General features: G+C 44.9%; 1 protein-coding gene across 2 annotated transcripts in view; it reads left to right on the forward strand.

Annotated features, from left to right (window-relative positions):
• Nucleotides 1-22,081, forward strand: part of tpst1 (tyrosylprotein sulfotransferase 1) — a 123,723-nt gene that overhangs the window by 57,673 nt on the left and 43,969 nt on the right. For both annotated transcript variants that reach the window (XM_080512038.1, XM_080512039.1), the window contains exon 2: nt 384-1,419. In XM_080512038.1, the coding sequence (XP_080368164.1) occupies nt 563-1,419 (857 nt within the window). In that variant the 5' untranslated portion in view covers nt 384-562. The remainder of the gene's footprint in view (nt 1-383; nt 1,420-22,081) is intronic.

Genomic DNA, 22,081 nt, shown 5'->3' on the forward strand with positions numbered 1-22,081 from the left:
ATGCACTGAAGAAAGCAGTTAAAAACACACTACATTATGAACAAGTTAAGAGTTTCTGTGCAGTTCTTGTTGATAAGAAAAGCAATGCTAACATGGTGTGTGTGTGTATTAATATCCTTTTAAATACAATAAGATAAGCTTGGTTATTTGTCTTTGAAGATTTCATTGCTGTTAAAGGTGGCTTCATAAGTCCAAGTGCAAGTTACACTAATGAAGCCAGTTGGAAATGGAGTGAAATATCTTCTAAATCATAACCAAGTCAGTTGAGTTGACCTGGTTCTATTGTTTTGAGATCATCTTCTCTCATTGCCTTGTAGTTGGATTGCAGCTGCCTCAGTTTAACGAGATCTACCTGTTCTGTTGATTTTTTTTCTTTAATCCAGGCCTCATGGAGCTGGGGACTCGACACCTACTGTGTACCAGGGAGCTCGATCCATGCCCGGTTTCCAGCAAACATCCATAAAGGGTGGGAACCTTGATTGCCCTTCAGCTCCTATAATCCCACCCCCTCCCCTGACTTGCCCTGGTGGTGATACTGTCCTCTCCTTCTGTGGCCTACAATATGATCGGGAAGCTGAAACAGAACTTGCTTGTGGCCTGCCTGGTCATCAGCTCGGTCACAGTCTTCTACCTGGGCCGCCATGCCATGGAGTGCCATCATCGCATCGAGGAGCGCAGCCAGGCAGGAGGGGTCCTGCCTCTGTCGGCGATGGGAAGGAGCATGCGGACCACTTTACGGACCGGTCAGAACCTCAGCACACCATTTGTTTACAACAAAGACATGCCGCTTATTTTCATCGGTGGGGTGCCGCGCAGTGGGACCACGCTGATGCGAGCCATGCTGGACGCCCATCCAGAGGTACGCTGTGGTGAAGAAACACGCGTAATTCCACGTATTCTTGCCATGAAGCAGATGTGGAGCCGCTCGGGCCGGGAAAAGATGCGCCTAGATGAGGCCGGGGTGACCGACGAGGTGCTGGACGCCGCCATGCAGGCCTTCCTGTTGGAAATCATCGTCAAGCATGGTGAACCTGCCAACTTCCTCTGCAACAAGGACCCTTTTGCTCTGAAGTCGCTGTCTTACCTGGCAAAGATCTTTCCTCGTGCCAAGTTTGTGCTTATGATTCGTGACGGCCGGGCTTCTGTCCACTCCATGATCTCTCGGAAGGTGACCATCGCCGGCTTCGACCTGGGCAGCTACCGGGACTGTCTGACAAAGTGGAATCGGGCAATAGAGACCATGTATAGTCAGTGCCTGGAGGCAGCAGATAAATGTTTACCTGTGCACTATGAACAGCTGGTTCTCCATCCTGAGAAATGGATGAGGACTCTGCTGAAGTTCCTGGACATTCCCTGGGATGATGCTGTCCTCCATCACGAGGAGCTCATCGGTAAAGCTGGAGGAGTCTCCCTCTCAAAGTAAGTAATACTCACACCTCAATGCACAAGCTTGATTTTCTTCCTCCTCCTGTCACTTCAAGTCTTGATACCATCTTCTGTCCAGTGCAATTCGTCATGCTCTTGTCTATACAGTTCTGTGAGAAGATTGATTTCAGTATTGTTGATAGTGTGATATTGAAAATCTTTTTGATGGATTATATATTTACAATATTCCATACATGCATTTGATTAAAAATGAACTTGGCTTTTTTGAGATATGTTATAAAAATAAGGAGCAGGTTATTATATATGTATGGTTTGATACGAACATAAAACTACTAACAGAACCGACAGATTTGGTCACCCTCAGCCTAACTTCAGCAATTTCCTGTCGCTGGTGCATCTGGGGTGATGGTGGGTTCATAAATACCATTGTTACTGTCTTTGATCCCTTTTTCTTGATATGTGCTGGACAGACTTGCCCACATTAAGACACAACTCTCTAATTTTATAAGTAATCACAACACACGCTGGTGACATGTTTCAGAAATAGACTCCTTCTGAAACAGTGTTGGTTTCATTGTGTGCTTGATTCTTGTTATACTCGAGTTGAGTCTACCAGCTGGAAAAATGCTGCTTGTGGCTTTTTGTAAATAAAACAATGTTAATTTATGGGTGGAGTTTTTTGGTTTGTTTGTTTTTTTGCAGTGCTCTGCATGTGTTGCTGAATCCTTCTTTATCTCTGCCTCTTCTGGGACATTTCAGACACTCAAATCATCAGGGATGCAGTTTCTGGAACATGTTTTCTGTCTCTGTGTGTGTGTGTGTGTGTGTGTGTGTGTGTGTGTGTGTGTGTGTGTGTGTGTGTGTGTGTGTGTGTGTGTGTGTGTGTGTGTGTGTGTGTGTGTGTGTGTGTGTGTGTGTGTGTGTGTGTGTGTGTGTGTGTGTGTGTGTGTGTGTTCTGTTGTACTAAACATTTGTGCAGTAGAAATGAGCTCAGACACGCCCTTGTACACTAAGCCTGTAACGCCGAAGCCTGACGTGGAGAGAAATAGTATCTTGTTCCTTATAACATGACTTCCTATAGAGCAGTGATTCCCAACCGGGGGTACACGGACCCCTAGGGGTACGCGAGGGTATTGCAGGGGGTACGCAGAAAGATTATAAATTAGCCTACAGTATCCACACACACAAAAAAAAAATGTATACTATATTATATTGTATCATGAATTTTAGTAAGGCCATACGTTTATTTTCCATGAGTAGCAGTTCGTCCACAGTGATTGTAACACTACAATGCACATAATATGAAAAGACTATAAAGTGACGCGCTTTAAAAAAAAAAAAAAAAAAGGTTCACGTTCTTGCTGCGGGCGCGCACGATTCGCGAAGCTAGCTAACTCTAGCTGCAAACCGACTGTAAACATGGATGCATGGCTAGGCAGGAGTAAACGTCCAGCTACCGCTACTGCTACCGCTACCGCTACTGCTACTGCTACTGCTACCGCTACTGCTACCGCTACCGCTACTGCTACCGCTACTGCTACTGCTACCGCTACTGCTACCGTCGCCTCGGACGCAGGCACAGGGGAGCCCAGTGAAAAAAGGAATTATGAAAGACTTATGAAAGACAAGCAAGCGCAAGTGTCTCATTAAAAGGTATGTTTTTACACTCACAATAATTGTTTTATTTAAATGAGCAGTTGGATAGATAGAAAGACAAAGGGTTAAATATAAGTACACATTAAGGCGAATAATCACACACGAGAGAGGGGGTACTTTTCACATGGAAACCAGCTCAAGGGGTACACTGGTCAAAAAAGGTTGGGAACCACTGCTATAGAGGTACTACCCCAAGCCTTCACCTCTGGCCTTGAAACAGATCCTTACCATGAAGCCCTCTGACCTTCCATCAAAAGGTCTCACTTGGACATGACGCATCGAGCAGCTGCACAGTGTGGAAGCCACTCATTAGGGAAACACATGAGATGATAGCAGCACTGGGGGCAACTTCTCCTGACGGTGTCAGCCTTGTTAGGCTTCACTGACTTGGGTGGCTGGAAGCTGTTAAAGAAACAGCTCCCACCTTCCTCCTGCCACACAGCAGTGGAATACACTTCATATCCTCTGGAAACACTGGGACCACGTTTTTGTTATTCTGTGCTTCAAAAGACTCCTGCTTTTTATTAAAGTGCATCCATGCAGCAGTCCAATGACTTCATCCTGCTTTCTCTGTAGTAAAAAAAAAAAAAAAAAAATAGTGAGAGCCACAAAACTTGTGGCTTCTTTTTTTATTTTGTGAGACTCCAAAGGTTTTAGCAGAAATAACCATAGATCTGAGGTCAGCTATTTTTTTATTTAAAAATTTCAGTTGTACTGTTCGGCACCAACAATATTCAAAATATACAATGAAAACAAATCAGTTAGTTCATGGTTGTGTTAGAATTTTCCTGCTGGAACATTATACAGTTTAAGCAGAATTAATGCATTTCTCAATGGTGGACATTCACTGTTAATTGTAATGTGAAAAAGCAGATGTTGAACACTTAACACATATGCAGTACAAGCTGTATATGTTTGGAACATATAGTGTGGTCCGAAGAAATCTCACTCAGTAAATCATTGATGGCACCCCCTAATTAATAACCATTCAAATGAACAACCCAAAATATTTTATCAGGTGAATAATATTAGGAATTCATAATAATTCATAATTTTAAGATTAAAATATTAAGAGGTGGCTCACGGGTCTTTACATTTTAAAACCATACGTATGTGTGTTGATAACTATCGTAAAGTGGGAAAGTGATGTGAATATAGATAAAACCTTCTGAGGGATGAGCCACCTCTAAATCTGTAAGATATTGAGCTGAAGTTTCACATGTCAACAGAATTTATTTTGGGGGGGCGGGGCTTGACATTAAGGATTTTTGGGCAAGTGTTTACACCTTTTTATTTACCCGGACACATTTTTACTTGCCTGAAGTTTAATGGAAATTTATAAGCTTGGGGTATGAATTCGACCAACATAACTTATTTTTTACATAAAAACTGTTTTTAGTTTCTTTAATAATCAAGATATCGCAATGAATGAATTATTGTACATAATTATTTATTTATCTTATTTTATTATTTTATTTACATTTTTTAGATTTATCCTATTTTATTTATTTTTTATTCTTTGCTTTCTGTGTGCTGTTCCTGTCCTGTTATAGCTGCTGGAACTCGAATTTCCCCGAGGGAGTCATCCCAAGGGATTAATGAAGTGAATCTGAATCTGAATCTGAATCTGAATCTGAATGAAACTCAGGGAAAGCGTATCTCTTTATACTCTTCAATCTGAGGGACTAATAATCTATATTTTAAGTTTGTTCTTCACAGCAAAAAGCCCAGAGTTGAATTAATACCCAAGGCGTTTATTTTATGCCAACCGGTCTCAAATTAACATATAATTATATGTACAATATAATAATAATATGTATAATAAGCACAACTTTTTGCTGTGTTGGTCTGAAATAAATGTGATGGTATTACGATGGGAGCTGTCACACCCTACTACCATACTTCTACATACTGCCACACCTTATTTATTGTATTAGTCACTTTTTATCCATTTGCATTTATTTCAATAACATGGTAAATGTGTGACATGTATTTTTAATATATTAACAAAACAAATCCTGGTCGTCTACCTCTTCCTCTTTTTTCTGAACCATAAAAAGTTGTGAAACTTCGGGATTAGAAAGTCAAAATAATCTAAAATACATTGTTTCAGTTGAAGTTGTTTTTATGTGGAGTGAGTGAGTGAGTTTTTAATTCCTTCTCGTGACGATCTGAATGTTGAAGAAAGTGAAACATTCAAAATGGCGGATGATGTAATTTGACGGATTCCCAAGGAATTACACGACGTCGTCCAATCAGAATGCATGTTTTCCAGGTAAGACGCATCGTCACTGACCAGAATAGGGAACACGAATCGGGAAGAAAATAGCGGCGGTGATCAGCGTTGATCAGCATCCAGCGTTTTCCCACTCTATCATCTCATTCACTGGAGAATCACGTGATCACGCTCTCGGGGCGAGAAATGGCCGTGCCCTGTGGTGGCGTGATCCTTTGGCGATACCAAGTGATTTTTGCAGAAAAAACGTCAAAATATCACCAAAAAAACCCACTAGCCTGTTCGGGCAAGCTGGGTAGATGATTCACTTGCCTGAGCAAAGCTTTTACTAGCCCCGGATGTTCGGGCAAGCATTAATGTCGAGTCCTGGGGTAGCCTCCCGGTTGTCCTTCTTAAGCCGGTCCACCTCTGATGAGACGGCGACCACAGTTGATCGAGCTCAGCGTTGTGCAGTTGCAGGTCATGCATCTGATTGGTGCATAAACTCCAGGGACCCCTAAAAGCCCATGCACACTTCCTTTTTGAAGCCACAAGAACAAGAAGGTAGAACTGTTCATAATCTGAGAACAAGCTGTTGAACTCACAGGGCACACCCCCTCGCAGTAGCCACACGTCTGTGAAGCAGCGTTTTAACTTGTCAACTGCACATCTTACTTCTCGCCTCCAGTGCTTTCAGAAATACATACTGTCAGTCTTTCTGCCCTCCCCCAGGAAGGCAGAAAGACCATCAAGTTTTTTTATTTATCCCTTCCAGGATACTTACCGCATTGGAGAGGTTTCTGAGGTCTGCGGTGTCGATAGATGAGTCCTTTTTGCTACTCTTGACCTTACTCATGACTTGTATCTATATGTTGGGATTTATGATTGGTTAATAGCATTAAAATTACTGAAAGTAATAGGTCACCGGAAATAATTTCTGAAAATGTTTAATTATTAATCAAGTAAACTGTTGTTAAGTCATTAACAACTCCTAGAGTAATTGAGTAATTACTTTAATGTTAATAAGTTATCAAAAATAATTTATTAATGAAAAATTATCAATTTGAATAAATTGGATATTTATCAAATATAATGAAATCGGGGCACCACCAGCTAAAATGGAAATAGCTAATACCAAAATATCAGTCTCGTTTGTAAAAATACTTATTTAAGTTAGTTAATATTTCTCTTCGAATATAGCAATCTGAAATAACAAGGAAGGTGTGAGATACAAGCACAGGCTGTTACAAACCAGTGGATTGTCAACAATAAATATACAGTAATTACCAGGAATTGAATAAACAGGCATTTATTTACACAAATGCATTAATTCATAAATAATTCCTAAATTATTTCATGAACCAACACAATCAAGTAACAAACACTATGCAAACACTGTACAAAAAGAGTGAGTGAGTGAGTGAGTGAGTGAGTGAGTGAGTGAGTGAGTGAGTGAGTGAGTGAGTGAGTGAGTGAGTGAGTGAGTGAGTGAGTGAGTGAGTGAGTGAGTGAGTGAGTGAGTGAGTGAGTGAGTGAGTGAGTGAGTGAGTGAGTGAGTCAGTCAGTCAGTCAGTCAGTCAGTCAGTCAGTCAGTCAGTCAGTCAGTCAGTCAGTCAGTCAGTCAGTCAGTCAGTCAGTCAGTCAGTCAGTCAGTCAGTCAGTCAGTCAGTCAGTCAGTCAGTCAGTCAGTCAGTCAGTCAGTCAGTCAGTCAGTCAGTCAGTCAGTCAGTCAGTCAGTCAGTCAGTCAGTCAGTCAGTCAGTCAGTCAGTCAGTCAGTCAGTCAGTCAGTCAGTCAGTCAGTCAGTCAGTCAGTCAGTCAGTCAGTCAGTCAGTCAGTCAGTCAGTCAGTCAGTCAGTCAGTCAGTCAGTCAGTCAGTCAGTCAGTCAGTCAGTCAGTCAGTCAGTCAGTCAGTCAGTCAGTCAGTCAGTCAGTCAGTCAGTCAGTCAGTCAGTCAGTCAGTCAGTCAGTCAGTCAGTCAGTCATGACAGTCAGTCAGTCATGACAGTCAGTCATGACAGTCAGTCATGACAGTCAGTCAGTCAGTCAGTCATGACAGTCATGACAGTCATGACAGTCATGACAGTCATGACAGTCATGACAGTCATGACAGTCATGACAGTCAGTCAGTCAGTCAGTCAGTCAGTCATGACAGTCAGTCATGACAGTCAGTCATGACAGTCAGTCAGTGTTGGGAGTCTGAGTGGTGATGTAATGACCATGAGTGTCCACCAGGTGGTTGCAGACTTTGGAGGGTCAGTGTGAGTGGGTGTAATGATCTCGAACGGATGCCAGAGGGAGGCGGGCGTCTGGTTCGGGGCGGTGACCGTGACGACCACTAAGGGCACGGCGGCACAAGGAGGGAGAGCACAATGATTCGATGCGACCACCAGGTGGGCATAAAGAGAGATTGCGATGACCCACGCAGCCACTGGAGGCGCTTGACTCGCTCTTTCTGGGGACGCGACGATTGCTTGTCACGCGCATGGGTGGGGGTGCTCGGAGCAAGGGGTCTCACCTTGGGCAGAATCATTATTGTAACGTTGGAGTTTAACTGGATGTTGAGACGTGTAGTCAAACTCCGGTGGCAATACGGATGTATCACGGCAACACAAGTTAGCGGTTTGGGTGCTAACTGTAACTGTGGGGAGAGCTTATCTTGATCAGTTAACACAAGCGGCAGCAGGATACGCGTGGGACGCACATGCACGAGCGTTAATGAAGGAGAGAGAGGAGGAAAATCCTGGTTCAGCTCGATTCTGAGACTCAGTTCTCCACACAGAGATCCAGTGGGCCAGAAGCGCAACTGGAACTCCTGTTCTGAGGTGGAAAACCAGAGTCCCGAACTTGCGATGGTGCACGTGAATGCCACGGTCATGCGCGTACACAACAGATGCTTATCAGCGGCACATGAAACACAATTGCAGGTTAGCTTCAGGCTAATCTAGCAGCGCTGCCCAGACAAAAGCTCTCTTACAGTTCTGTTGGGCTGGTACAGCCCCGTCCGTGGGCTGGGTTCCCATGGGGCCTTGCTCTGCTGTAAATGAGCTTCAGGTTTGCAGCTGTGTGGAGAGGGTCATAGCTGGGGGGGGGGGGGTAATGATTGGGGTCAAAAATGACCCCAAGCAGTTCCTATGGAATCTTCTATGAAACTTAATTCTTAGCAACTCTAACAGTCCCACATACACATGTGATGTCATCTCACACATCTGATGCAACTTTGACTGTCAACACTGTCCCACTTACACATGTGATGTCAGCAGTCTCACCACCTGAGAGGTCATTTTACCCAGCAACGTACATGTAAGTATTATCTCCATTTATGAACTTCCATGGACAGATTATGATGTGTGATCAAATTAGTGATCAGATTAGCCTACTTTGTTGTTAGCTAACAGTGTTGTATTTAGGTAGATAACACAGTATTGTGTTCGCTAACAGTAGCCAACTGTATTGTTAGCTGCATCTATATAATTTATAGTTTTCTGTGCATTCATTGTCCTTTCTAATGTTTTTTTTATTTATTTATATATATCTAAAGTAACATGGCTGCTAGGAGACCAGCTAGGATCCCTGTGGACTTTCCATACAAATGATCCAGGACAGATTGGATGAAGTGCCCATCAGAGGCATTGACTCAGAATGTGACATGTCAGATGTAGAGGACCCAGACTGTCGTCCCCCACTGAACAAGGCCAGTCAGACACAGAGGAGTCTTCTGATGAGTCCTCAGAAGAAGAAATGGATATTGTGTCCAACAGAATGAGGCGCTAAGGCTCTTACTGGGCAGAGTGACCGCCCAGCCAGGCTAAAACACCACGGACAATATTCCAGGTTGTCAGCCAGGGCCTGCACCTGGGTTTAGAACTGTCTCCCCAATAGATGCAAGGAAGCTGTTCATGTCTGATAATATAATAGAAGAGGTGCTGATGGAAGTGAGAAGAACTGGGATGTACCAGTCTGTATGTTTTTTAGGAGTCCTCTACATAACCCATCTGTCCTGGACCAGTTGTATGACAAGATCCACAGGGATCCTCGCTGGCCTCCTAGCAGCCATGTTACTTTAGATAAATAAATAAAAAGATTAGAAAGGACAATGTTTAAAGTGCACAGAAAACTATAAATTATATAGATGCAGCTAACAATACAGTTGGCTACTGTTAGCGAACACAATACCGTGTTACCTACCTAAATACAATACTGTTAGCTAGCAACAAAGTAGGCTAATCTGGTCACACATTTGATCACTAATTTGATCACACATCATAATCTGTCAATGAAAAATAAGTTCATAAATGGAGATAATACTTACATGTACGTTGCTGGGTAAAATGACCTCCAGGGTGGTGAGACTGCTGACATCACATGTGTAAGTGGGACAATATTGACAGTCAAAGTTGCATTAGATGTGTGAGATGACATCACATGTGTAAGTGGGACAGTGTTGACAGTCAAAGTTGCATCAGATGTGTGAGATGATATCACATGTGTTAGTAGGACTGTCAGAGTTGCTAAGAATTAAGTTTCATAGAAGATTCCATAGGAACTGTTTGTGGAACAGTGGGGTCATGATACAAAAACTGCAATTTCTTAAAATTTATGAAAAAAAGAATAAAAATGCAAATGGCCTCCTGTCACAAACATGTTTTATGAGGAATACCTGGAATATGAAGATACTAGAACTCTTTATTTTAAAGATTTTGAACATAACAACCCGGTATATTTCCAAAACGCATTGATTTGAATTGGGGTCATGTTTGACCCCACTTGTGGAAGAGTGTAGGTACTGGTAGGTTGTGCATCCAAGGGTTAATAGATTTATCCCTTTTGACTAATTCAGGCATCCTGCATGTTTCCTTTCCTTTAAACCTTTTGAAGTTGTTTAAACTGAGTTTTTTTTGTGAAAATTATCCATTAAAAAAAAAACTTTTCATGAGGTTAAGCGGTTTTGTGTGATTTTAGTTATTTCTCTCTATTAGCACTGGCTATTTATCCTTTTTACTGTTTGTAGTTGTTTTTGCTGTTGTACTATCTTGAGATTTCAGAAGATAAAACTCCTCTTGAAAATAATCTAATATCCTAATAAGATCACGTCTATTTATATGTACATATCTGATAGCTTCAGGGGAGATATGTGGAGCTTTTCTGTCAGATAATGCTGTTTTCTTTCTTTTTTCTAAATACCTTTGTCCACCGAAATATGTTTTGTCCTGCAGGCGAAGACATTAGGTGAATGTGAAGAGTGAGAGAGGGATGCTGCCTCAGGCCATTGTTTTTTGCAGTTGTTTACTGTGGGTTTGGGAGCACTATGATACTCTGAGAGCCTGACAGCTGGCAAGACTATTAACATTACCGCATACATCATTATTCATCATATCCTCCCACTGATTCTTCAGCAATTATTTCAAGTGAAAATGCAAGGCCTGTGTTTTGAGTGTTTCTTTACATGACACCAGTGGTCAGAGCTCATTCACACAAAGAAATGTAATGTTGAGCAACGAGTTTGTTTGGAATCTTTTAAAAACATATCACAAACAGAAAAGGAAAGTTTCCTTTGTTGGCCGAGCAAAGCCTCAAACAAACATGTTCAGAAGCTCTTCAGGATGTTGTGGTTAAGGCCTAGATACTATGGAGACTTTTGAGTACTCTTCAAATGTTCCAGCACAATGGGACACTGGAGTCTCAAAACAAGCCCCCTTGAGGTCTCCAGGCCACAATGTTCTTGACTCTCATAAACACTTCCAATGTCAGTCATGTGCACACTATAGAAATCACTTTCAGTTGCCAGGTTTGGTTAAACAGATGCACCAGAGTGAAACGCCACAGGATTTGAAAGGGAAAGAAAACACCAGCTTAAAACAGAACAATCGTCTGTGCATAGAAATAGAGTGATAGTAGCTCTTTGGGCTCCAAATGCAGATCTGTGGTCATTTAAGACCCATTTCCACCTCACAAAAAGTGCAGGGAATGAACGGAGCGATACGGAGCAGGAGAGCAAAGCGTAACCAGAGCCAAATCTGGTGCGTTTCCTCCACAGAAAGTACGATTTAAATGTAAGTGGGATGGTGAGCTCCGCAGATATGTGATGTTGCAACAGTAATCTCAGACTTAGACATCCTTTATTGTCATTCAAATTTGCACTTTCCAGTACAGAGGACTGTAGAGCCTTCTTCTTCCGGCTCTCAGCGAAGGCGGACGCTTCTCTCTTCTCCTCTCTCCCCCTCGTCTTCCCCGCTTGCTGCTTCGTCCTGTACTGTCCTGTGTCTGATCTATGAAGAGAATGTCTTCACACCCCCATCCGAACCTAACCGGAACCATGGAATTGATCAACTGGTCTCTCAATGCGATGGACCAAATTTTTACGACACAACGACCGGGCAAAGGAGAGCCTGCATGTCCCGATGGGACGTTTGCAGCCGGATACATGCTGGATTCCTGGGGTTCCTGGAGGTCCCTGGAGGTTCCTGGGGTTCCTGGAGGTTCCTGGAGGTTCCTGGAGGTCCCTGTGTTTGGCCATTCTTTCCATGGAGGATATGGAGGACCTCTACATATTAGGATTCATGATAGCAGGTATGCTGCTGATTGGGGCTGGCAGCTTTCTGATCTATCGCAAAGTTGAGAAGACGCTAGCAGCTGCATTGGGAAGGCTGCCCATCGTCACTGAAGGACTGTGCCGAGCTTAGAATGCTCAGACTCATGTGATAAACGAACTCAAGAGTAGGCAAGACGTGACTCTTGAACATTTACGCAGAATTGGATCGATCTTGGAGGATATTCAAACTCGGTTGGGAAGCTAAAATCTTGCCAAAATTGGAGCAGCATTGGAGACCAGAGACACTCAAGGTCAGCAGATAAAGCTGAATCGCCTGAACGAAAACAAACCTAATCTACGTTTCGGACTCCCAGACACCCAGTCGCCAAGGCTGTGTTTTGTCTTCAACTCTCCTGGATGTGAGTGTGGAACGAAGGCTCTGCCCCGACCCCTCCTCTCCTCACCTCATGTTGTCCTTCTTTCCCCCAAACTTTCTATGAAATTCCGTTGTACTTGTTACAATGACAATAAAGGAAATTCTGATTCTGATTCTGATTCTGAGATAATGACGGAATTCCGTTGCATTGGCTCATTGTAATGCAGGATTTAAAAAAAAGCAGCATCAAATGATTGACAAAATAAGGTTGAAAAAAAACAGGCTGCAAGAACAATGGGAAGGTAATAAAACAGCATTGGGGGAGGACAGGGCTACAAGCCACTACCCCTGCTTCTCACTCTGGTCTCCAAGCAGGGAGAACGTCTCTGCATCACCGGGAAGACCAAGAGAGCACAAAGTGGATCACAGGACTAAACCAAGGTTCAGCCCGCTGGCAAGCAGAACACAGTCCGTTTGGACTATCCTTTTTCTCTTTTCCTTTTTCTTTTTTTTGGATCCTGGGTGCCACACCCCCTCCCTCCCCCTCTTCACACAGTGGCAAACCTGAAGCTCACTTACAGCGGAGTAAGGCCCAATGGGAGCCCAGCCCATGGAAAGTGCTGTACCACACAGCCCAACAGAACAGTAAGAGAGCTTTTGTGTCAGCAGTGCTGTGAGATTAGCCTGAAGCTAACCTGTAATTGTGTTTCATGTGCCACTGATAAGCATCTGTTGTGTACGTGCATTGCACGTGCACCATCACAAGTTCGGGACTCTGGTTTTCCACCCCAGAACAGGAGTTCCAGTTTAGCTCCCGGCCCTCTGGATCTCTGTGTGGAGAACTGAGTCTCACCAGAACTTTCCTCCTCTTTTCCTCCACTCTCTCTTTTATTAACCCCCCATGCGCGTGTGTCCCGAGTATATCCTGCCACCGCGTGTGGTAACTGATCGAGATAAACTCTCCACATAGCCACATTTAGCATCCGAACCGCTAACTTGAGCCTTCGTATCGTCACCAGAGTTTGACTGTATGTCTCAACACCCAGTTAAACTCTGGCGTTACAGTAATGATTCCGCCCAGGTGAGACCGCTCGTTCCGAGTGTCCCACGCGCATATGTGCGACAGGCGTCTTGTTTATGTGGTTGCTGAGCAACCGCCGCACTCCCAGAAAGCACGAGTCGAGCGGCTCCAGTGGCTGCGTGAGTCATCGCAATCTCTCTTTACACCCACCTGGTGTTTGCATCGAGTCATTGCGCTCTCCCTCCGCACGTCACAGCGTGCCCTGAGTGGTCGTTACGGTCACCGCCCTGAACCAGACCCCTGCCTCCCTCTGGCGTCTGTTTGAGATCATTACACCCACTCACACTGACCCTCCAAGGTCCACCGCCACCTGGTGGACACTTGTGGTCAGTACATCCCCACTCAGACTCCCAAGACACACACACACACACACACACACACACTCTTTCTTTGTACATAGTGTTTGCTGTTTAGTAGATTAGATCTCCGCGTTAGATGACGTTTGCTACTTGATTGTGTTGGTTTACTCTGTCTAGGACAGTGTATTTTATTCTGTATGCTCTGTTTTTATGAATCTCTGGAAGTTTTCACCAACCTGCAGCACCGCCGCACCTCCCACAGTCAGCACCTGTGTTTTATTCTCGTATTTCTTAATGCATTGTTTTTTTTATATATAGCTTTGTTGTAAAGCACTTTGGATACCACTGGGTGATTGTAAAGGGCTATAGAAATAAAGTTTGATTGATTGATTGATTGATTGATTATGAAATAATTTCAGAATTATTTATGAATGAATGCGTATTTGTGAATTGACCTGTTAGCTGAATTGATCGATTCCTAGTAATTATTGTGTATTTATGGTTGACAATGCACTGGTTCATAACAGTCTGCGCTCGAATCTCACATCTTCCCTGTTATTTAAGATTGTTATATTTTGCACAGGAATATTAACTCATTCAGTGCCAGCCCTTTTCAAATTTGGCACGTCCCAGTGCCAGGGTTTTTTCAACATTTCAGCGTTTTCTCAAAGCCCATAGAAAATGTTGTTCTGTGTAAATCTTGTCAGGAAACATACCAAATGAAAATTCAGACTTTCCTTTATCATCAGAAAAAATCTGTTTGTTTGTACCTGTTTCCATTCATTAGTAATGGCCTCCTGAACATGGGTGGGTATCACTGAAAATCCTGGTTTCTGACCAAAAAGCTGAGAAAAATGGCTTTTTGTGAAAAACAGCATTTCAAGCAGAAAATATCTTTGATCATAATTCTTTTTGCTTCAATGGCATCTCAAACACTTTGAGAAGTCTTCCCATTATATAATGAACCAAAATAACACGGACAACATTTTTTAAAGTTACACAAATACAACTTTATTGCAACCATGTAGAAGCATCAACAAGCATTGGAAAGCGGTCATGTACATATGCATGTAAGAGGTAGCAGATACATAACAATAAACATTTTTTTTCAAACATAAAGTGCTTCTTGTGAAAGAAAACTTAGCAGCTGTGCGTCTGTCTGCACCCACCACTACAAATATTTATTTTTACTGTGGTAGTCTGTGAAGCATTGTCCTGGATGCAAGGGAACACTACAGGTCTTGCAGATCAGTCTCGTCTCACTCCTCTTTCCCCTCCTCTCGCAGACCCTACACTCCCTTCTCTTTTCTCCCGGCAGCCGCACAAGTGTGTGCTTGGCTAGGTCTCCATCTAGCCTGCTCTCTGGGTCACAATTATATGGTGCCCTTGGTGTGTACCCATCCTCACCAGCATCCTCACCGCCTCCATCTGCACCCTCCTCCTGCATCTGCTCCCCTTCTCCATGCTCTTCCACCCTCTGCTTCGCTGTCCAGGATTTCACAACGCTGCGTGTGAACTCCAAGAGTGATTTACACTTCCTTGGGTACCTGGCTCTGTAAAGCACAAATGCATTGAAAATGCAAAGCTGGAACAGGTAGGCTACAAATTTCTTGGACCAGTTCAGTGTTCTACGCATGAAGGGGTAATAGGCAATGTTCTGGTCCAGTCTGTCCACCCCATTCATGTAGGAGTTGTAGGCTGCCACACACTCCGGCTTCAACTGCTCAACCTTGTTCCTCTGCCCCCTTTGCCACACCTCAACTCTTTGCATTTCATCTTGATGGCAGGTTGCTACCATCTTCACCACCCGTTTGTCCTGCCACGCCGTGACCATCACCCTGCCATTGTGCCGCACAATTCTGCCCCCAACCTCCAAGTCTTTCTTTGTGGCCTCCCTAATGACATTGGGCTCCCCCCTCTTTGCCCTCAGTGTGCCGCAGACATGTGTTTGTTTTTCCAGGAGACGCTCGTACAGTGCAACAGAGTTGTAGAAGTTGTCCATGAATAGTCTGTAACCGTGACCTGGCAGACGATCCAGGAGGTTGAACACAATATCTGTCAAGGTACGAGCTTCCCCAACATACGGAAGCATGTTGAAACAGTAACCTGTGGCAGAATCGCACAGAATGTACGATTTTATTCCGTATTTTACAGGCTTTTGAGGGTTGTACACCCTGAAAGCCAACCGCCCCCTCCACAGCATCATCCCCTCATCAATGCAAATATTTTGCTTTGGTTGGTACATCTCTTTGAACTGGCCCAGAATGTAGTCTAGCACGGGCCGTACCTTGTACAATTTGTCACCATGGTCTTGATCTGCATTGTTGTTGAAATGGAGGAACTTCCATATGATTTGGAATCTGTTCCTTGGCATGGTTTTGCTGAAGTAAGGTGTAGCATCTACTTCATCAACACTCCAGTACAAGTGAAGACTAGGTTTTTTGATATAACCACTGAGAAATGTAAGGCCAAGAAATGTTTTAAGCTCTGGCACAGACAGTGGTTTCCATGCCTTACCTCTGCTGTGGGGTGGCTGTTCAGGGTTTGCATCAAAATATTGCTGAGCATACAGGTTTGTCTGTACCACAATATAATGGAGCAGTTCATCAGGGAGGAACAAGCTCAGGAAGTGTGCTGGCTGGTCGCTGTCTAGCACTGCTGCAGCATTCTGGGGTCCAGGGATGGCGGTGAAGGGAATCTCAGTCGGATGCCAGTCTTCGTCATGCCAGACGCCAGTGTCCTGCTGGGAGGCTCTGCCTGATGTGCGACCTGTAAATTACATAAAAACACAATCGCCATGAGAATCACATTTATTGCTGTGATAGTGATGTAGGCGATGGACAATCAGAAGGCCAACGCTGTCTGGTAAACAGTTGGTAGGCCAGGCAGCGTCCAGATTCACTGCCTGGGGTGTTTATATCTGGGCCCACTCAATTTTTGAAAAATTATCCAATGTATATTCGGTGTAATGTGTGACCGTGACATTGAGGGGCACATGCTGAGGCTAATATTGGACTTTAGCAACCACAATATGATGCACATAATTATATAAAATGACATACCTTTTTTCCTTGATTTGCAGGCCGGCCTGGGGGAGGGAGCTGTGCTTGAAGCACCATCTATAAATGACAGAAATTGTAATACCATTTTAGTATAATCTGTAGCAGCAGTTGTGAAAACAAATTCAAAAGCTGCTGAAGTAAATATAGGCTGTCACTAACACATGAAGGCCACATCATATCCACATATTCTAAATAAAAAGATGCTATGTGAAGTATGAACAAACTAAACATATTGTGAGGATATACGAGTTATATGCAATGATATGATATAAAGAGTGTCAACTTGTTGAAATAGAAAGTGAAGCAGTTCTCACTGACTCACGGCAGGAATGCAGTAACGCAGATTGGCCAAAGGGGGGAGCTCACGGATTGAAAATTATAATCCAATTATCAGCCTCACCTGTAGAGCTATGCGCTGCTTTGGCGCGAGGCTGGGGCGACGGGCTTCTGCTACTCGCAGAAGAGGTCGGTATCCACTCGTCCCAAGAATCTGGGTCAGGCTCGCTGAACTCTGATTCATCAGGGATCGGATCAGGGATCGGTCTTCTCCCAGATCTTTGACTTCTCCCTCTGGTTTCGACGACTGTGGTGGTCCCAGTCACCGGCTCGCTGAAGCTCGCTACGTCAGAGGAGTGGTCTCTGCCGGCGTCTTCTATAGCTGGTGCTGGGTCCTCTCAAAATGCTCTGCTGCAAAGTTAGTTGCTTGAACTCCGCCGCTTTGACATGGCTTCTGAGACGGTGCTCTGTACTACATCCTTGCGATTACAACTCCAATTTTTTGATACAAGCAAGATCATGTTATTAGCCCCGCCCCCATGCAAAAAACGCCATTAACGCGTAAACGCGTCTTTGGCACTCAGCGGTACTATTCGAAAAAACGCGAAAACGCGTCTTTGGCACTGAATGACTTAACGGACTTAAATAACCCTTTTTACAAATGAGGCTGATATTTTGGTTTTAGCTATTTCCAGTTCAGCTGGTGGTGCTCCAATTTCATTATTATTTGATAAATAACCAATTTATTCAAATTAATATCCATCCATCCATCCATCCAATGTCTACCGCTTTATCCGGGTCCGGGTCGCGGAGGAAGCAGTCTAGCAGAGTTGTCCAGACTTCCCTCACCCAAGACTCTTCCTCCAGCTCTTCCGGTGGCACCCCAAGGCGTTCCCAGGCCATAGAGAGACATAGTCCCTCCAGCGTGTTCTGGGTCTGCCCCGAGGTCTCCTACCAGAGAGACATGCCCGGAACACCTCCCTAGGGAGGCGTCCGGGGGCTCCTCCCCCTATCTCTAAGGGTGACTGAGCTCCTCACCCTATCTCTAAGGGTGACTGAGCTCCTCACCCTATCTCTAAGGGTGACTGAGCTCCTCACCCTATCTCTAAGGGTGACTGAGCTCCTCACCCTATCTCTAAGGGTGACTGAGTTCCTCCCCCTATCTCTATGGGTGACTGAGTTCCTCCCCCTATCTCTATGGGTGGCTGAGCTCCTCACCCTATCTCTAAGGGTGACTGAGCTCCTCTCCCTATCTCTAAGGGTGACTGAGCTCCTCCCCCTATCTCTAAGGGTGACTGAGCTCCTACCCCTATCTCTAAGGGTGACTGAGCTCCTCACCCTATCTCTGAGGGTGACTGAGCTCCTCACCCTATCTCTGAGGCTGACTGAGCTCCTCACCCTATCTCTAAGGGTGACTGAGCTCCTCACCCTATCTCTGAGGGTGACTGAGCTCCTCACCCTATCTCTAAGGGTGACTGAGCTCTTCACCCTATCTCTAAGGGTGACTGAGCTCCTCACCCTATCTCTAAGGGTGACTGAGCTCCTCACCCTATCTCTAAGGGTGACTGAGCTCCTCACCCTATCTCTAAGGGTGACTGAGCTCCTCACCCTATCTCTAAGGGTGACTGAGCTCATCACCCTATCTCTGAGGGTGACTGAGCTCCTCACCCTATCTCTAAGGGTGACTGAGCTCCTCACCCTATCTCTAAGGGTGACTGAGCTCCTCACCCTATCTCTATGGGTGACTGAGTTCCTCCCCCTATCTCTATGGGTGGCTGAGCTCCTCACCCTATCTCTAAGGGTGACTGAGCTCCTCCCCCTATCTCTATGGGTGACTGAGCTCCTCACCCTATCTCTAAGGGTGACTGAGCTCCTCACCCTATCTCTAAGGGTGACTGAGCTCCTCACCCTATCTCTATGGGTGACTGAGTTCCTCCCCCTATCTCTATGGGTGGCTGAGCTCCTCACCCTATCTCTAAGGGTGACTGAGTTCCTCCCCCTATCTCTATGGGTGACTGAGCTCCTCACCCTATCTCTAAGGGTGACTGAGCTCCTCCCCCTATCTCTAAGGGTGACTGAGCTCCTCCCCCTATCTCTAAGGGTGACTGAGCTCCTCACCCTATCTCTAAGGGTGACTGAGCTCCTCACCCTATCTCTAAGGGTGACTGAGCTCCTCACCCTATCTCTAAGGGTGACTGAGCTCCTCACCCTATCTCTGAGGGTGACTGAGCTCCTCACCCTATCTCTAAGGGTGACTGAGCTCCTCACCCTATCTCTAAGGGTGACTGAGCTCCTCACCCTATCTCTATGGGTGACTGAGTTCCTCCCCCTATCTCTATGGGTGGCTGAGCTCCTCACCCTATCTCTAAGGGTGACTGAGCTCCTCCCCCTATCTCTATGGGTGACTGAGCTCCTCACCCTATCTCTAAGGGTGACTGAGCTCCTCACCCTATCTCTAAGGGTGACTGAGCTCCTCACCCTATCTCTATGGGTGACTGAGTTCCTCCCCCTATCTCTATGGGTGGCTGAGCTCCTCACCCTATCTCTAAGGGTGACTGAGTTCCTCCCCCTATCTCTATGGGTGACTGAGCTCCTCACCCTATCTCTAAGGGTGACTGAGCTCCTCACCCTATCTCTAAGGGTGACTGAGCTCCTCCCCCTATCTCTAAGGGTGACTGAGCTCCTACCCCTATCTCTAAGGGTGACTGAGCTCCTCACCCTATCTCTGAGGGTGACTGAGCTCCTCACCCTATCTCTGAGGGTGACTGAGCTCCTCACCCTATCTCTAAGGGTGACTGAGCTCCTCACCCTATCTCTGAGGGTGACTGAGCTCCTCACCCTATCTCTAAGGGTGACTGAGCTCTTCACCCTATCTCTAAGGGTGACTGAGCTCCTCACCCTATCTCTAAGGGTGACTGAGCTCCTCCCCCTATCTCTAAGGGTGACTGAGCTCATCACCCTATCTCTAAGGGTGACTGAGCTCCTCACCCTATCTCTAAGGGTGACTGAGCTCCTCACCCTATCTCTATGGGTGACTGAGCTCCTCACCCTATCTCTAAGGGTGACTGAGCTCCTCACCCTATCTCTAAGGGTGACTGAGCTCCTCACCCTATCTCTATGGGTGACTGAGTTCCTCCCCCTATCTCTATGGGTGGCTGAGCTCCTCACCCTATCTCTAAGGGTGACTGAGTTCCTCCCCCTATCTCTATGGGTGACTGAGCTCCTCACCCTATCTCTAAGGGTGACTGAGCTCCTCCCCCTATCTCTAAGGGTGACTGAGCTCCTCCCCCTATCTCTCAGAGTGACTGAGCTCCTCACCCTATCTCTAAGGGTGACTGAGCTCCTCACCCTATCTCTGAGGGTGACTGAGCTCCTCACCCTATCTCTGAGGGTGACTGAGCTCCTCACCCTATCTCTAAGGGTGACTGAGCTCCTCACCCTATCTCTAAGGGTGACTGAGCTCCTCACCCTATCTCTAAGGATGACTGAGCTCCTCACCCTATCTCTGAGGGTGACTGAGCTCCTCACCCTATCTCTAAGGGTGACTGAGCTCTTCACCCTATCTCTAAGGGTGACTGAGCTCCTCACCCTATCTCTAAGGGTGACTGAGCTCCTCCCCCTATCTCTAAGGGTGACTGAGCTCATCACCCTATCTCTAAGGGTGCGCCCAGCCACCCTACGAAGGAAGCTCATTTCAGCCACTTGTATCAAATTAATAATTTTTCATTAATAAATTATTTTTTATAATTTATTCACTTTTAAGTAATTACTCAATTACTTTAGGAGTTGTTAGTGAGTAAATGACCGTTTACTTCCATTAATAATTAACTTTTTTTATGAGTTACTTCCAGTGATTTATTGCTTTCAGTAATCTATTATGGTAATTTTAACGCTAATAACCAACCATAAATCCCAACAGTCAAATACTACTTTAGAGTAACTATGCTGCATGTTCACTGCGAAATAATCAGAAGTGACGGGGTTATTTGCCAATATTACTATCATGAGCCTCTGCAGCCAGAGCTGGTCAGGGCGCCGCCTTCTTGGTTCATCTAGTTCATTTCAGCCAGGGGCAGACCTTGTGAATCCTCTGTTGCTGTACATCCTCTGCTTTGCACGAGTTGTTTCGTTAACTTTTGTTTTTTGCAGCCACTGAGGTGCAGCTGCAACTCACGTGTTGGTTCCAAACGCGACGCGATGCGATTCAACGTGACACCACATGACGCAATGAGCGGACAAGGTAGTGCATCGGTTACAGCTGTAGCTTTCTCTCCCAAGTCCCAGTCTCCGTCCCTGCCTTGCGTCTGCTCTATCGGGACTGGGTGGGGCTTAAATCGGTACATTATTTATTATCGGTACCAGTCTGAAATTGATATGGATTGATCAGAAGTTGCTTTATTTATTGTTTATTTTAAAACTATTTACAGAACAGCCTCAGAATTGAAAGGCAATGTTTTAATGATAAAAAACTATATACTATATCAGTATATAAAGCTTTATTTGTAATATTTATAATATTATATTTATTTTATGAACAGCCATATTAATATAGGCTCCTATGTGTGTTCAGCTATATTGTGTGTGTAAGTGGTCTGTAGACTGTTTATTTTTTAATGATCTGTGTGAACTTAGTGATTCATGTAAACATCCAGTGATGGCAAACTTTACTGTATCCTTCTCAAAAACACCGTGTTCAGTACGAGCAAGGTTTCCAACTGACTTGACACCACCAGTCAAACTAAGAGCAAGCACACGGTAAAAGAAAGAAGAAAAAAAACGACTGGAGTGGAGGCAGTGACTGACGTGACACGAGCCGTTTTCAGCTCTGTCTAGTCAAATGCACCGCGTACGTTACGAAATCAGTTCACCAAGTAACTTTTAATATACAAACCGAAATAGAGGCGAGCTGAAGAAAACCTAGGGAGTACTGAAGACAGCAACGTGAGCTTGGGTCAAGCCAAGCACAGAGAGTTCAGTCACTGTGTGTGTGTGTGTGTGTGTGAGAGTAGGGCACAGCTCGGCAGCGTTGCCAACTCCTCAGTAAGGAAAGTTGTGATTGGCTGTCCTCAAAGTCGCTAGAAGTTGCTAAATGACATCATCACCTAATTTGCGTAATTGGACAATGGCATGTAATTGTAAGGTATGCTGTTGGAAAGAGGAATAACATCATGGAAGAGACAAAGTAAGTAAAAGAAAACG

Source organism: Blennius ocellaris (genome assembly GCF_963422515.1).
Source record: "Blennius ocellaris genome assembly, chromosome: 2".
NCBI lineage: Eukaryota > Metazoa > Chordata > Actinopteri > Blenniiformes > Blenniidae > Blennius > Blennius ocellaris.